The following is a 17886-nucleotide window of genomic DNA, read 5'->3' as shown; positions in this document are numbered from 1 at the left end:
CCCTGATTGGAAACCATGAGGAAGAAGGTCCTTTGAGCTTCAGGATATAGACAGCTCCCAAGAGCTGAGGTGAATGTTAAGGGGACAATCAGAAAACAGGGAATGCTGGAGAACTGACAAATACTTCTAAACCTCCATTCTGAAGAGGCAAAGTAGAACAGTGTTTCAATGTCAATGGTTGCCCTAAACTTCCCATTACGTTGGGATTAGGCCACCAGAGATAAGAAGTAAATGCACTAAATTAGAATTCAGCTGATGAATAGCCCAAAACATTAGCATTCTCTCAGTGTCCCAAGTGAAACCTGCATCCTCTTAGGAGTAAATCTTGCAAATTGATCCCATTGATCATGAGCGCCAAGGGGGCCGCGACACATTGTTCTGTTCCGAAGGGGCAAAAGATCGAACTTCTACCTTTCTTTCAATTAAAAAGCAAAAGAGTAGACCGTGAAGGTGTATAAAATGCAGGTGAAGCCAAGAGCACTTAATACATCATTGCAGCCCAGATGTCAGGGAGGTAAGTGGGGGCTTAACATGTAGATTTCAGGTTTCTGCTGGAAACTATTTCTGGAACGTCAAGGAGGAAACGTCAAGCAGAGGGTTAAGCTTGCACCCCGCTGCTCCCTGCCACCGGACCACTGCTCGAGGCTATTAAACGCAACATGCTGGGCAAAGCTGTTATTAAGGACGTCTGTCCGATCAGGCAAGCAACAGGAAAGGCATCAAGTGCCCAAGTGAGGGAATAATGAATGGCGAGGCTTGACAAGGGGGCTGTCATTGTGAGCAGGAGGGATGGAAGTCAGACAGCACAATGTGTGCTTTGCACAGCTAATGTGTCCACTGCTCTTCAAGATGACTCCTTTCTCCTTCATCTGGATGGGGCCACTGACCTCCCCAAGAATACCTCTGCTCTCGTGAATACGGACACCTTCCCTGCCAGAGAGAACCTTCCACTTCTGGGGATCTTGGGTAGATCAAGGGAGTCCATAGGACAATGCCTTACAGCCAGCCTGGTCCTATCTCTGACCAAGGGACAGTGCTGCTGATTCTAACCCCAAGCAGGGGCCATTAGGTGGCTAAATGAATGCAGCTCAGTTGGAAGGCAAGTTCTAAGCCAAGAATCCCCCAGATGGATCATTATGCCACTCAGCCTCCAGAATGCTTTCATTTGCACCCGTTTCTGTTTTCATCCCAGAAAGAAAGGTTTGCAATCAAGCAGCTATGTGCGCCGAGTGATTCTAATGCAGCCCCTGCAGCCTTCATTATTTCACAAGTGCCCTGCATTAAAGGTCAAGTAACACACAGGCAGAACCGTAATTAACCACCTACTTCCGCCAGTGTTTGTTAGGAAGGAGATTGTAGCCTCTAAACTCCCCTCGCATAAAGTGCCATTTTTAGATTAACCTCAGATGAAATTCCCTAATCTCCCTCAACTAAAACTCCCCCGGAGGGATCAGCCAATCAGGGGAAGTAAAATCCCAGGACAATTTAATCAACATTCATTAGTTCATAATTACCGCAACCAAATACTTTGGGGGTCATTAAGCACGTAGTAGGGCATGTTTTTGCTCTTTGCACCCTGCCCTACCCACTAAATGTCGATCTGCAGTTGCCCCCATGAATAAAGAGCAGTCTGTGTTGCCCCTGATGTGCAACTTGGGGGGGGGCTGTGGGTGCAGTTAGCAATGGGCAAGTGCTAAAGACAGGATAGGCCGGTGTTCTCAGTCACTGCTGTGCAGACTGGGTGTCCAAGGCACACCGGGGTAGCTGCCCCAGGGGCCCCAACACCCACTCAGGCCCCCCATGCCTGCCCGCTTACCAACCTGCAAGGCCCACTCCCCCCCCATACACCTATGGGCACATTTACTAATCCACGAACGGACCGAAAACGTCCAAACGCGTTTTTTCGTAATGACCTGTCTTTTTGCGATTTTTTTGTCGCCGTCGCGACTTTTTCGTATATTTCCCGCGACTTTTTCGGCCGCCGTCGTGAAAAAATCGGATTGGTTTTTCCGGTGTTTAATATCGTGCAATACGAAAAAAACGCGATGGCGACGAAATAATCACGCAAAATACGATAAAGTCGCGAGGGTGACGAAAAAGTTGCAAAATTTTCATTTCCAATACAATTTTTTCCCATTCGGAATTCGGATTCGTGGATTAGTAAATCTGCCCCCTAGACTTGATCAGGGGGAAAGGCAGTGAAGGAGCGACCCAGTTGGACCCTGGTGCTGTGCACCTCGCTCTGGATTGAAGTGTAGAGCAGAACTCTGCCCCTGCTGCAAGTTGAGTGAATAGGTACTAAGGGGCACATTTTGTTCCCATAGTGCTCTTGGGTTTGTGGCAGGGGCAGTTGTAAATAAGCCCTCTTCTGTTGCAAGTAGTGGCATTGTCCCTCTCCTCCTTCTAGAACAGCGGTTCTCAACCTGTGGGTCGGGACCCTTTGGGGGTCGATCAACCCTTGGAGAACAACCCTTGGAGAACCACTGCTCTAGAACTTGAGCTTGCTCATTACTGATGGGTCAAAAACTTACTTTAACCTCATCCAACCGTAAAACTGCCCTAACCCACCCTGAGCCTGACCTGGTTGTGTGTTAATTTATATGTCCACCCTGCCCCTTCGCTGATGTCATAGGAAGGGGAGGGACTAGTGGAAGTGTATTGGTAAGCACTTTCCTATCATTAGTGGGGCTGGGATAGTGTAAAGAGGTTAGTCATAGGGTGGCAGTGAACAAAGTGGGTTCCCGAGTTTCATTTCATTTCTATTGCTTGCCTGTTGCCTGCCCATTGGTGAGTTCCTTAAGATGCCTCAATAGATGTTCACTCATGCACGCTAGCAACCTCAGTATCCTAGGTGGGACACACTGGCATAAATAAGGCTCCCAGTGACCCCCTGCCTCAATGGGGGCTCTGCTGTCAGTCCAAGTCAGACACATCCACCACTGTCACCGCCTGGAAGGGGTAAAAACCCAATGTTATGCCACTGGTGGGACAATTCTATTAGATGTATAGGGCAGAAGAAGGCTTCTGGTTGGCTTTTTGGTACTGGTCCCTGAGCTACAAGCTTTGGGCCAATATGGCACCACTTGCACACCTCAGTGGACGTACTGACCTTACTCATGTAAAGTTACCATTACAAACAGGGGGTTCCAGATCCTAGTAGGCATACTTATTGCTCAAGGGCACCATGTTGGCGAGCAGTATGACTAGGGAAGCAATAGAAGCAAAAGGTACCCTATCCCCTAATCAAGGTTCATTAGTAAAGTATCTGGCGTATCGCTAGCAACACCAACCCAAGGCGCAGACACTGAAGACAAAAGGATTATGAGGAATGGAACTCCGCGTGATACAGAGCAAGAGCCTTAAGACCCAAATAATAAGCTTATTGGCTCACCCTGCACCCAAGGGCAGATTAACTGAGCCCAGCATAACAACAACATGGAAACAATTAGAGAATACAATAGAACCCAGAGGACGATACTAGAGAGAATACGTGCACTGCCCCGGAATGGATCAGAACAGACATAGACATCATCATGGGTTCCAGGTTCTTCATAGAATGAGGATGATGAGTGCAGTCAGTCCTGGAGGCTATCTATGAATACGTTATTGTTTATGTCAAGCAACTCATTACATCATCATTTCCAACAATAACCAGAATGATGACATCATGGCGGTAGTTTGGGCTACATTAATCCAACTTTGGAGCCTGTCTCTCTTACTATATCTCCTGAGCATGGTGAGACGCAGTCATCTTCTTCAGCTTGGTCTCCCACCCAGATAGATCTGCCCATAGAAAACCAATCATTCAGGGAACGTTCTCCCCAATGTAAAATATTTAGGAGCACAGGGATCCACATATAAAATGACATGGTAGAAAACCCAACATTGTTTTCTGCCCAACAATGACAATATATACAAACTGCAGAGCTGGTTCCTCTGGGGGCCTCAAGCAATTCATGGCCAACCTATTCCAAAAAGAGTAATATCTCAGGTAGATATTCCTGGCACCCCAGTCTTAAGGTCAGTTAGAGGGAGATTTGGGGTGAGTGCTTATTTGTGCCCTTGGTACCCCTGGAACTATAGCAGGGTGACTGTTACCCCAATGTTTCTATATATCTGAACCCTTGTAATGGGCTAAGGGGGCCCAGCCTGAAGGCCAGTTAGGGGGGATTTGGGGTGAGTGCTTATTTGTACCCTGGGTACCCCTGGAACTATAGCGGGGTGACTGTTACCCCAATGTTTCTATATATCTGTAACCTTGTTATGGGCTAAGGGGGCCCAGCCTGAAGGCCAGTTAGGGGGGATTTGGGGTGAGTGCTTATTTGTGCCCTGGGTACCCCTGGAACTATAGCAGGGTGACTGTTACCCCAATGTTTCTATATATCTGTAACCTTGTTATTGGCTAAGGGGGCCCAGCCTGAAGGCCAGTTAGGGGGGATTTGGGGTGAGTGCTTATTTGTGCCCTGGGTACCCCTGGAACTATAGCAGGGTGACTGTTACCCCAATGTTTCTATATATCTGTAACCTTGTTATGGGCTAAGGGGGCCCAGCCTGAAGGCCAGTTAGGGGGAGATTTGGGGTGAATGGGAGCTATAATGGGGTGCTTTTACCCCACATCTAGGAGAAGTGCTATTAGACAGTACAGTATGAGTATGGCTTATTGTGTATATCTCATGCATACATATTGTACATTTACACAGATATTCCCTAACAATTTACTGCTTCTGAGGGGAAATGGCAAATGGGGAATATCAATTGATGATGTCAAAATTGATATTTCATTCATCTTTATTATAGTAAGGCTTTTGGTTGTTGGAAAGAGAATACTGTAACTCTAAATAAATTCCTGTACTTGCCTTGATGTTCGCTGATCTTTTACATTTTGCATTCCGAGCTCTACAGATAAGGGCGACTTACAGCCAGAATCTCTGGGAGATCAAAATGGCAGCTGGCATTTATTATCAGTGATTTGACAACGATTGCTATGACAACAGCTCACACAAGTAATATTCACACATGTAAATTCATCAAAAGGAAAATGATTTGCAATCAAATCTAAGGTTTTCTATTGACATCGCCAAAGGTTGGAGTCGCCTGTAAGATAAGCTGTGTGACTACACATATAGTTACTTCTCCCTACTATACCTGCTATCCCACAGCCCCAGTCCCTTCCCAGAGGCTATTATCCCCCCGCTGCTACTATAGGCACCATCTCTCCCTACTATACCTGCTATCCCACAGCCCCAGTCCCTTCCCAGAGGCTATTATCCCCCCACTGCTACTATAGGCACCATCTCTCCCTACTATACCTGCTATCCCACAGCCCCAGTCCCTTCCCAGAGGCTATTATCCCCCCACTGCTACTATAGGCACCATCTCTCCCTACTATACCTGCTATCCCACAGCCCCAGTCCCTTCCCAGAGGCTATTATCCCCCCACTGCTACTATAGGCACCATCTCTCCCTACTATACCTGCTATCCCACAGCCCCAGTCCCTTCCCAGAGGCTATTATCCCCCCACTGCTACTATAGGCACCATCTCTCCCTACTATACCTGCTATCCCACAGCCCCAGTCCCTTCCCAGAGGCTATTATCCCCCCACTGCTACTATAGGCACCATCTCTCCCTACTATACCTGCTATCCCACAGCCCCAGTCCCTTCCCAGAGGCTATTATCCCCCCACTGCTACTATAGGCACCATCTCTCCCTACTATACCTGCTATCCCACAGCCCCAGTCCCTTCCCAGAGGCTATTATAGGCACTATAGGCACCATCTCTCCCTACTATACCTACTATCCCACAGCCCCAGTCCCTTCCCAGAGGCTATTATCCCACTGCTACTATAGGCACCATCTCTCCCTACTATACCTGCTATCCCACAGTCCCAGTCCCTTCCCAGAGGCTATTATCCCCCCACTGCTACTATAGGCACCATCTCTCCCTACTATACCTGTTATCCCACAGCCCCAGTCCCTTCCCAGAGGCTATTATCCCCCCACTGCTACTATAGGCACCATCTCTCCCTACTATACCTGCTATCCCACAGCCCCAGTCCCTTCCCAGAGGCTATTATCCCCCCACTGCTACTATAGGCACCATCTCTCCCTACTATACCTGCTATCCCAGCAGAATACAGTACACAGGTAGGCCCTATTTATAAGCAGAATGACACTGCAGGAGATGAGACCATGTTCAAGCCTATTCGGTACCAGTAGGTTCTATTACTCGGCGCACACAGCCAATCAAGCATGCTGGTGCCCCCGTCTGTATGCGGAATACACTGATGGGATGTCACACAAACACACAGATATTAAAGGGGAAATGGGAAACATTATCCCATTGGTGGAACACTTTCCTTGCTTTTATAAATGCTGGGGAGAAGGCCACACAACAGAATAAATAATCTGCCTGTATAAGAGAAAATGCATGCAGAGGAAAGTTGCAGAGATGCAAAGGATTGTGGGGGGTGACACCAGCTACGTACGGGCCACAGGCTGTGATAATAGGGGTCGGTGGCCTTGCTGATGGCTCCAGAGGTTGTATAATATCCTGGGAAAGCTCTTACGCTCCCCGATGGGGCTCTTTACCTGCGCTGCATTGAGTATACATGGCGGCACGGCGGGATATAAATGAATTATCTCCCATAAGGAGCGTCGGGAATTTCAATCGCAATCCAAATGCGGCTGTGGCATTTGCCAGCCTTGCTCTATGGGGGTCTTTATGCCATCACATGACAATGGCACATTGGCACACTATGGGGATTTCTTTCCCTTCAAACACTGCATCTAAATACTGTTTTTGGTAAATGTAATTGCAACTGAAAGCACTGTCTGTCCTGACTCCTGATACAATGTAGCAGAAGCCAACTGGCAAGGGTACCAATGACAGCTTGGGTGCCACGGATGCAGTATAAAGGGTGTTATGGCTACTGGGTGAAACAATGGAGTGCCACTCTGTGCTGCCCCCTTGGGCAGGAAAGTCTCAGTTGTGGCAGGCGTGCCGTTCTATTAACCCCCACATACTGAGCGGCTGCAAGAGAAGCCCCAGGTGTGTGTTGGGTGTGAGCGCACAATGTGAGTGAACATGGAGGTGCCATTGTGATGCCCAGTGCACATAGCAACTAATGATCCCCCTCTGTGACTCCTACAGAAATCCTGCACATACAGCTGCCTCCCGGAGCCTCGACTCCTGCACCTGCCCCATCCAATCTGCCCCATCCAATCTGCTCTTATCTACCTCTATCAATTACCCCATACCCAACATACCATCTCTCCAAATCTCTTATGTGACTATACCAACCAACTTGCTCACCCCCATCTACTCAACTTCTTGCAGTGACTTCATCACCCAACCTGCACCTAACCTCCTCCTGATAGAGTCCCTGCTGGAACTACACCAACCTGCACCTAACCTCCTCCTGATAGAGTCCCTGCTGGAACTACACCAACCTGCACCTAACCTCCTCCTGAAAGAGTCCCTGCTGGAACTACACCAACCTGCACCTAACCTCCTGCTGATAGAGTCCCTGCTGGAACTACACCAACCTGCACCTAACCTCCTCCTGATAGAGTCCCTGCTGGAACTACACCAACCTGCACCTAACCTCCTCCTGAAAGAGTCCCTGCTGGAACTACACCAACCTGCACCTAACCTCCTCCTGATAGAGTCCCTGCTGGAACTACACCAACCTACACCTAACCTCCTCCTGATAGAGTCCCTGCTGGAACTACACCAACCTGCACCTAACCTCCTCCTGATAGAGTCCCTGCTGGAACTACACCAACCTGCACCTAACCTCCTCCTGATAGAGTCCCTGCTGGAACTACACCAACCTGCACCTAACCTCCTCCTGATAGAGTCCCTGCTGGAACTACACCACCCAACCTGCACCTAACCTCTTCCTTATAGAGTCCCTGCTATAAATACACCAACCTGCACCTAACCACCTCCTAATAGAGTCCCTGCTGGAACTACACCAACCTCCACCTAACCTCCTCCTAATAGAGTCCCTGCTGGAACTACACCAACCTGCACCTAACCTCCTCCTAATAGAGTCCCTGCTCGAACTACACCACCCAACCTGCACCTAACCTCCTCCTAATAGAGTCCCTGCTATAAATACACCAACCTGCACCTAACCTCCTCCTAATAGAGTCCCTGCTCGAACTACACCACCCAACCTGCACCTAACCTCCTCCTAATAGAGTCCCTGCTATAAATAGACCAACCTGCACCTAACCTACTCCTAATCCTACTCAACATGTGCCCAACATCTTCCTGCTAAAGTCCAGGCTGTAACTACACCGCCCAACACCTAAACTCTTCCTAAAGAATATCAAACACAAAAATCTGCACTCAGACTTATTTATTCAACCTTACCTCATTCTAATAAATTACTTGTGGTAAATACACCGACTTACATGTGCCTAACCCCTTCCTACTGGGCTGCCCAATATGAACCTAACTATCTTCTGGAATCCCAGCTATAATTACACCAAACCATCTGCCCTCAAACTCTTCCAATGAGCTTCTGGCTTTAACTCCACCAACAATTTGCCCCATTTTGTTACTCAACTTCCTGTTGTAACTGCATCACCCAACCAACATCTATATTTCTCCTGTATCTGCACCAACCAACCAGCTCCTAATGTCCACCTACCCAACTGCCCAATCCTGCAGGATGACCTGCTGAGACTACTCTATCCTTAGTTCAGGACCCCTGTTCTGGAATCTACCCTGCTGTAATTTAAAGATTCCATACTCTAGTAACTATACTGATATGGATACCCCAGCCTCTATACTCCCACCCTGCTCCTGCAGAACTCCATGTTGGAAGAACACCTAGATTCCTGGAACTACATGAACCTACCATAAACTCAACCAATGTACCTTGAATCCTGAGACTTCTTGTACTTGCAAAGGATTGTATGAGTGCAATGTGCATGGAACACCAGTGTGCCACCAACCCTTCCCTTGTCATTGATTACACGTGGACCTTGTGCATGGAACACCAGTGTCTGTGATTGGTTATTTGGTAGCCCAATGTGGCCTGGCTGACTACAGGAGGCTTTTGTTTGGCAACACACATGACATTTATGCCTCAAAAACTTGCCTCCAAGCCAGAAATTCATCAATAAGCACCTACTTTGAGGCCACTGGGAGCAACATCCAAGGGGTTGGGGAGCAACATGTTGCCCCTGAGCTGCCGGTTGGGGATCACTGCCCTAGACTCTCTGTGGCTGACAGTTTTGCTTGTGCAAACTCTATGACGCGGCGCCAGTGCTACAAGACGATGCGTTGGACCCGGCCTGCGGAGTGTTTACAGCTACACGACTGGTTAAGGCCCTCGGGTATTAATTTCCCATTAAACACTATATAGCGGAACACGAAAAAAATCCCGTTACAGGAAATATTCCCTTAAATATCCGTGGCCGTAGCGCTTTCGAGATAAGCAAAGTGCCCCATCTAATTTTAAATTATGAAAACAATAAAGCCGGAGAGGAAAGCAATAAAAGCGTCGGGTGAGGCGTTGATCACTTAAGTGCTATCACTTAGCAAGCGACATGGGGGGGGCTTTAACCTGTTCGGTGCCAGGGCCACTGTGGGCACCTTATTGCCCCGTAGTCGGTTGTGGCAGGGAGTTATGTCGTGTTGCCTGAGTGTCGCTGAGAGATAAATGGCGGATGCTGCTGACATATTTATGAGTGCTGCCAAGCTGTGCCACCCCCGCCGCCGATTACGCCGGACCGTGCAAACTTAGCGGGTTATTTATGCATCCAATATTGGCCTGAGCGTATTCCCAGCGCTCACTCTTATTACCTGTGACATCTGCCGGCTTGTTTATGTCAAAATGGAGCCCGCCTCCCCGAAACGACAGCCCTGCCCTGTTCTTCACGGGGACCTGACTCTGCTGCAAGGCCGCGCTATAAATCCGCCATCGTTTCAGCTCGACTGCAGAAGTGGTTAAGGTTTAACCTCCGAGTCTCCAGAATGTGGCAGTAGCGACAATCGAAAAAACGGCGCCTTCCCTTGACATAATAGACACGCTATCGGTATACGTTTTTGGTCCCCTGTATATTGCTGACTCCTGGAAGCAGCCAATCAGGATAGAGGAAACCTGTCAGCGACTGATTATGTCAAAGTGTGCTGGTTGCAGCCAAGTTAGGTTGAGGAACGCAAATAGATCATTAAACATATAAAAGAGCGTTAAAAAAAACAATTAGCAAAACTGATTTATTGAACATCCGCGGGGAGTTAACAAATGGTTATAATAGTGACAGTTCCCCTTTAATGGAAGCCGGGAATGTGGGGCGGCAGCAGTTCTTAAACAAAACAATAAATGAGTTGATGAAATGAAAAGGCAGAAGCCATCTATCAATGCAGCCTGATATCAATAAGAGAGATCAATGTGAGTGTTCTTGGGCATAAAGGCTGGGCTCGGTTTGGGCAGCTCGGCGGCTTGGCCAACTGCCCTTTGCTACTAGACCAACTCAATGCTGGCACCTAGTCCTCATTCCTGGGGTCCCCTAGTCCTTTGCTACTAGATCAACACAATGCTGGCACCTAGTCCTCATTCCCGGGGTCCCCTAGCCCATTGCTACTAGACCAACTCAATGCTGGCACCTAGTCCTCATTCCTGGGGTCCCCTAGCCCTTTGCTACTAGACCAACTCAATGCTGGCACCTAGTCCTCATTCCCGGGGTCCCCTAGCCCATTGCTACTAGACCAACTCAATGCTGGCACCTAGTCCTCATTCCTGGGGTCCCCTAGCCCTTTGCTACTAGATCAACACAATGCTGGCACCTAGTCCTCATTCCTGGGTCCCCTAGCCCTTTGCTACTAGACCAACTCAATGCTGGCACCTAGTCCTCATTCCTGGGGTCCCCTAGCCCTTTGCTACTAGACCAACTCAATGCTGGCACCTAGTCCTCATTCCTGGGGTCCCCTAGCCCTTTGCTACTAGATCAACACAATGCTGGCACCTAGTCCTCATTCCTGGGTCCCCTAGCCCTTTGCTACTAGACCAACTCAATGCTGGCACCTAGTCCTCATTCCTGGGGTCCCCTAGCCCTTTGCTACTAGATCAACACAATGCTGGCACCTAGTCCTCATTCCTGGGGTCCCCTAGCCCTTTGCTACTAGACCAACTCAATGCTGGCACCTAGTCCTCATTCCTGGGGTTCCCTAGCCCTTTGCTACTAGATCAACACAATGCTGGCACCTAGTCCTCATTCCTGGGGTCCCCTAGCCCTTTGCTACTAGATCAACTCAATGCTGGCACCTAGTCCTCATTCCTGGGGTCCCCTAGCCCTTTGCTACTAGACCAACTCAGTGCTAACACCTAGTCCTCATTCCTTGGGTTCCCCAAGCCTTTAGCTAATAGACCTAGTCCTCATTCCCGGGGTCCCCTAGCCCTTTGCTACTAGACCAACTCAATGCTGGCACCTAGTCCTCATTCCTGGGGTCCCCTAGCCCTTTGCTACTAGACCAACCCAGTGCTAACACCTAGTCCTCATTCCTGGGGTCCCCTCACCCAGTTGAGACTATTGCTAGGGCCTACATGTGCCAGGCTGCAGAACACACATCCACCCTTCAGGCCAGGGGGGCCTCCAAGAGAAAGTTCCAGACCAATGAGCACTGACTGTGCCTTAGGCTGCCCATCCCTAAGGATTATTCACTGCCCCTTCATGGGCTTTACTGGTACTTCTATATAAGGGGAACAGGCCTCCCCCTGCAGGTAGGTTCCTACACACACAGCTAGGGGGCACTGTGCGGGTAGCCTGCTATTCCTATGGCGTTTGTGCATTATTAGCCTATTCTGCCTCTCTGCCATGTGTAACTGCAATGCTCTCTCGTTAGCCGTAAAACTGATTAACTGCGATGCTGGATTTTAATGATTCTTCCTTTTATTACTTCTCTCTGTACCCAGTCCCTGTCCTCTTTAATATTTCAGCCTGCCATTCAATTCGCTGCCTGGGTGCACTTACAGCACTTACAGTATTGCTCATATGTATATGGATACTCACTCATCTCCATACGTATACTCATCTCTATATATATACTCACTCACCTCTGTATATACTCACTCACCTCTATATATACTCACTCACCTCTATATATACTCACTCACCTCTATATATACTCACTCACCTCTATATATACTCACTCACCTCTATATATACTCACTCACCTATATATATACTCACTCACCTCTATATATACTCACTCACCTCTATATATACTCACTCACCTCTATATATACTCACTCACCTCTATATATACTCACTCACCTATATATATATACTCACTCACCTCTATATATACTCACTCACCTCTATATATACTCACTCACCTCTATATATACTCACTCACCTCTATATATACTCACTCACCTCTATATATACTCACTCACCTATATATATATACTCACTCACCTCTATATATACTCACTCACCTCTATATATACTCACTCACCTCTATATATACTCACTCACCTCTATATATATACTCACTCACCTCTATATATACTCACTCACCTCTATATATACTCACTCACCTATATATATATACTCACTCACCTCTATATATACTCACTCACCTATATATATACTCACTCACCTCTATATATACTCACTCACCTATATATATATATATACTCACTCACCTCTATATATACTCACTCACCTCTATATATACTCACTCACCTCTATATATACTCACTCACCTATATATATACTCACTCACCTCTATATATATACTCACTCACCTCTATATATACTCACTCACCTCTATATATACTCACTCACCTATATATATATATACTCACTCACCTCTATATATACTCACTCACCTCTATATATACTCACTCACCTATATATATATACTCACTCACCTCTATATATACTCACTCACCTATATATATATATATACTCACTCACCTCTATATATATACTCACTAATCTCCATACGTATACTCACCTCTATATGTATACTCACTCATCTCTATATATACTCACTCACCTATATATATATATACTCACTCACCTCTATATATATACTCACTAATCTCCATACGTATACTCACCTCTATATATATACTCACTCACCTCTATATATACTCACTCACCTCTATATATACTCACTCACCTCTATATATACTCACTCACCTCTATATATACTCACTCACCTATATATATATACTCACTCACCTCTATATATACTCACTCACCTCTATATATATACTCACTCACCTCTATATATATACTCACTCACCTCTATATATACTCACTCACCTCTATATATACTCACTCACCTATATATATATACTCACTCACCTCTATATATACTCACTCACCTATATATATACTCACTCACCTCTATATATACTCACTCACCTCTATATATATATACTCACTCACCTATATATATATACTCACTCACCTCTATATATATATATACTCACTCACCTATATATATATATATACTCACTCACCTCTATATATACTCACTCACCTATATATATATACTCACTCACCTCTATATATATACTCACTAATCTCCATACGTATACTCACCTCTATATGTATACTCACTCATCTCTATATATATACTGCACTTACTCATCCACCAGGGCAATGTACCTATGAGTAAACACTCACTCACCAGAGTAATGTAGCTATGAGTATACACTCACTAGGATAACTGTACTATAGCTAGGAGTATATACTGTACTCACCCACAAGAGCAATGTAGTTATATATATGTATATATATACTCATATGGGTCAGACTGGGCCAGTGGGACCTCCCTCTTGGAGGGCGGGATGACGGTGGTTGGGCCCCTGGGTGTGGGGACCCCTTGGGGTGTCAGGGCCCCAGTCCAACCCTGTCACTCACTATGGAATACACCGCCCTCACTCACCAGGGCTACAAGAAAGCTTTCCATAGGAGAACATATAATTATAAAGAAATATATATATATAAGTTGGTCTCTTACTGGGGAGACTACCCCCCCCCCAGCTTGTGTTTACATGGAATGTACCAAGTGCTTGATCACTAGCACACACCCATTAGTATAAGCACAACAGTGCAGCCGAGCAATGACATTTATGCAGATTTACAATCTGTTATTACATGAATCAGTATCGTGCAGGATCCACAGATGTTCTTATTATCGGCTGCTCATACACTGACAGCAGCTACACAGTCGCTTATTAAGCAGGGGGGGTTGCCTTGTGCAGATACCATTTTTTTGGAGGGGGGGTGCAATTGAGCCCGTCAATCTGAACCCCAGGTAAGTTATATATTGGGGTAATTTGTAACAAAGAGCGAGGCACCTGTGAGGGCCCAACCCCATAGGAGCAGAGAATGGCAGCCCAGTGCCCTTCAGTTTGCCAGTACAAGCGCCAGTCAGCCAGGCTGGCAGATAGAAGCTGGAAACTGCAGTTAAGCAACAGATGGAGCACCCAAGGTGGCCAACTGCTGTATTAGGGCATAACAGATCCAATTTAAACTCTGCCAATGGGAATATAAAATACAGATAATAAAAAGCCAATAAAGCTGTTGTTAAATAACAAAGAATGCTGGGGTTTGTAGTTCAGAATTACATTTTTTTTTTAAATACAGCATTCCCTGCCGAACACCTGCTTGTCAATACCCAGACGAAAAGTGAAGTCGTTAGAGCCCCGACAATGCATTAATGAGACTTTATACCGACCAATCATGGATTCTGAAAGCAATCGATGTTTTCTATGGCTTTTTCCTGCTGAGTACAACAAACAGCCCAGAGATGTGCTTTGTACTGAGTCTATTGTCAATCCAAGCTATTTGTCTAGTCCCCCTGTTTTTTTTTGTTAAAGTCAGTTTGGCCACTGGGGGGGGCTACTTCATTGGAGTCTTTGGATAATGATAATTCATATAGGCAGAGGAAGCAGTATGGCAGGTCCCACACACACAAGAGTGATTCATGTGGCTGGAACCCTTAAGTTTTATGGCAATATATAAAGCCAACTCTCAGCATAAACGGGTACAAGACCCGGCACCCCAAGAGTAGGGCAACAGTGGGGGGCTTTTCCACTTACCTGGGATTTGTCTTGCACTGAGTCCTCCATTTGGGGGGCCCCTCCGATATTCTTCCAGCGGTCACTCCCCATCTTCTGCAGGCACAAAAGCGTAAAATTACCAGGAGTGATCGCGGCGGCGGGCACGAGGGAGAGACTGAGCGTGCCAGTGGCACCGGCAAATGAACTTGTCAATCTGCCTAGTGGAACACGGTCACGCTCACTGCCTGCAAGCCCAGCCAGGTGTAGCCACTGGGCTTACGCTCTGTAAATATATATCTACATTGCTTATTGTACAGCGCTGCAGAATATGTTGGTGCTTTATAAATAAATGATAATAATAATAATTGCATTTATCCGCTATAGGTACCACTATATATACTATATATCAAGTATTAAGGACCATCAATGTTATTTTGCTTAAAAATTCTATATCCCCAAACCCCTATCTCTAGCCTGCCTGCCCCCCCTCCTGCCCGGACACCTCTCCTGCTCCCAGGGACCCATTAGCCCCAATATTCTTCATACTGGATACAAGCCATGGCACATAATATGAATATATCTAGCCACTGAGTTGCACAGAGATGAGCCAGACTGCAGCACGGGCACCTCTGGGGGTTTATACACACACACACATATATATATATATATATATATATATATATATATATATATATATATATCACTCAGACATATCAGTAACATCCATCACTTAGCCTATGAGGAGGGCTAGGACGCAGGGACGGACATACAGAGGTGCCAGTGTAATTACCAGGCAGATTGGCACCGCTGCTGTACGGTGGCACCGGGGAGATGTTAACTCTCGCCCACAGGGAGCCTGGCACCTCAGGAATGCCTCTGTGTGGATATAAATACCTGAGGGCAGATGTCGGGCAGACAAAGACGAGGCAGGTAGATGAGATGATACAAATGCAGCAGATGGGATAGGGAAATCAATAGATGGACAGACAGACAGAGCCGGCACTCACCTCCCCGGGAAGGTTCCTCCAACTCTTCCCTAGACATTGAAATCCCCAAGTGCTATCCGGCCGGATCCCAGTCGATGGCTCTTTAATGAGATGGGACACCCTGGGAAGGCACCCTGCTGCCCTCCGCTCTCCCTATATTCTATATACTGTATATTCCCTCTCCCTATTCCCTTCTCTGCATCCCTGTCTCTCGTCTGCTGCCCCTCAACTTCTTTGGGTTGGACCCCCCCCCCCCTCACCAGGCTCAGCACCACCTTTTGTTTAATCTGCCTAAAGCAACCTCAGCGGCTAATTCCCAAATCTTTAATCTGCTTTGCTCTGAGAGTCTAATGAGAAGGAACCTGAGCTGCTGCCCAATGCTGGCGCTGCCCCCACACATCTGATGTTCTGTAACTCCAGCCCCCCCCCCCCCAGCCTGCACAACTCTGCTGCATATACAGGGGGGCTGCACAGCGGCACAGAGCACACAGGCTGGGGGCAGGTAGGCACAGGGGGCACAGAGCACACAGGCAGGGGGCAGGTAGGCACAGGGGGCACAGAGCACACAGGCAGGGGGCAGGTAGGCACAGAGCACACAGGCAGGGGGCAGGTAGGCACAGAGCACACAGGCAGGGGGCAGGTAGGTAGGCACAGGAGGCACAGAGCACTCAGGCAGGGGGCAGGTAGGCACAGAGGGCACAGAGCACACAGGCAGGGGGCAGGTAGGTAGGCACAGGGGGCACAGAGATATACCAGCACACAGAGCACCTACCTCCTTACTGCGCTGCATTGGGGACGGCTGGCTCCATCCTCCCAGCTCAGCCCGCTGTCCCAGGCTGGGTTCTGTCTGGTACCAAAGATGCACTTGAAAGGCAGCACAGAATGGGTAGGGGGCGTTGCTGCTCTGAATGCCGAGCTGGAGAGAAAGGGCTTATAGATTTGTCAATTACAGTGATATTAGTCAGAGAAGTCATTTACCAACACAGCTCTTCCGCACCCCCAGCCCCCCCCCCCCCCCCCCACAGACCCAGAGCACTTTGGTGGCGCTGCACTAAGGCACTTGTGCGAATCCCCAGCTCACAATGCTCCCAGCACAATAACCCTCGGCTGCTCCATCAGAGCCGCACAACTGCTGCTATTCAAGCTACTGGGGACAGGGCTGCTCTGCCTCCCTGCTATTAACCCCTTCTGCACTGCTACAGCTCTTAGTTGGACTGGGGCTAATAGTCTGTCTTTAACCCCTTCATCCACAGCAAGAGCTGCATAATTCCTAATACTTGTACTGGGGCTAATAGTCTGTCTTTAACCCCTTCATCCACAGCAAGAGCTGAATAATTCCTAATACTTGTACTGGGGCTAATAGCCTGGCTTTAACCCCTTCATCCACAGCAAGAGCTGCATAATTCCTAATTCCCGTCTTTAACCCCTTCATCCACAGCAAGAGCTGCATAATTCCTAATTCCCGTCTTTAACCCCTTCATCCACAGCAAGAGCTGAATAATTCCTAATACTTGTACTGGGGCTAATAGTCTGTCTTTAACCCCTTTATATACAGAAAGCAGCAGCATAATTCCAAATTCCCATCTTTAACCCCTTCATCCACAACAAGAGCTGTACAATTCCCTGTACTTCTCCTGGGGCTAACAGTCTGTCTTTAACCCCTTTATATACAGCAAGGTGCTGCATAATTGCTAATACTTGTACTGGGGCTAATAGTCTGTCTTTAACCCCTTCATCCACAGCAAGAACTGTACAATTCCTTGTACTTGTACTGGGGTTAATAGTCTGTCTTTAACCCCTTTATATACAGAAAGCAGCAGCATAATTCCAAATTCCCGTCTTTAACCCCTTCATCC

At 47.4% G+C, this 17886-nt stretch overlaps 1 protein-coding gene across 2 annotated transcripts in view; it reads right to left on the bottom strand.

Moving 5' to 3' along the window:
* The window catches only part of fibcd1 (fibrinogen C domain containing 1), a 43815-nt gene extending 26783 nt beyond the window's left edge, over positions 1 to 17032 (bottom strand). The window contains exons 1-2 of one of the 2 annotated variants that reach the window (XM_031890564.1): positions 16803 to 17032; positions 15084 to 15158 (exon numbers count right to left, since the gene is read on the bottom strand). In XM_031890564.1, the coding sequence (XP_031746424.1) occupies positions 15084 to 15158; positions 16803 to 16820 (93 nt within the window). In that variant the 5' untranslated portion in view covers positions 16821 to 17032. 2 annotated transcript variants of the gene reach the window in all.
* Positions 17033 to 17886: the final 854 nt, after the last annotated feature.

Source organism: Xenopus tropicalis, chromosome 8 (genome assembly GCF_000004195.4).
Source record: "Xenopus tropicalis strain Nigerian chromosome 8, UCB_Xtro_10.0, whole genome shotgun sequence".
Taxonomy (NCBI): Eukaryota; Metazoa; Chordata; class Amphibia; order Anura; family Pipidae; genus Xenopus; species Xenopus tropicalis.
This window is presented reverse-complemented; position numbering and strand designations above follow the sequence as displayed.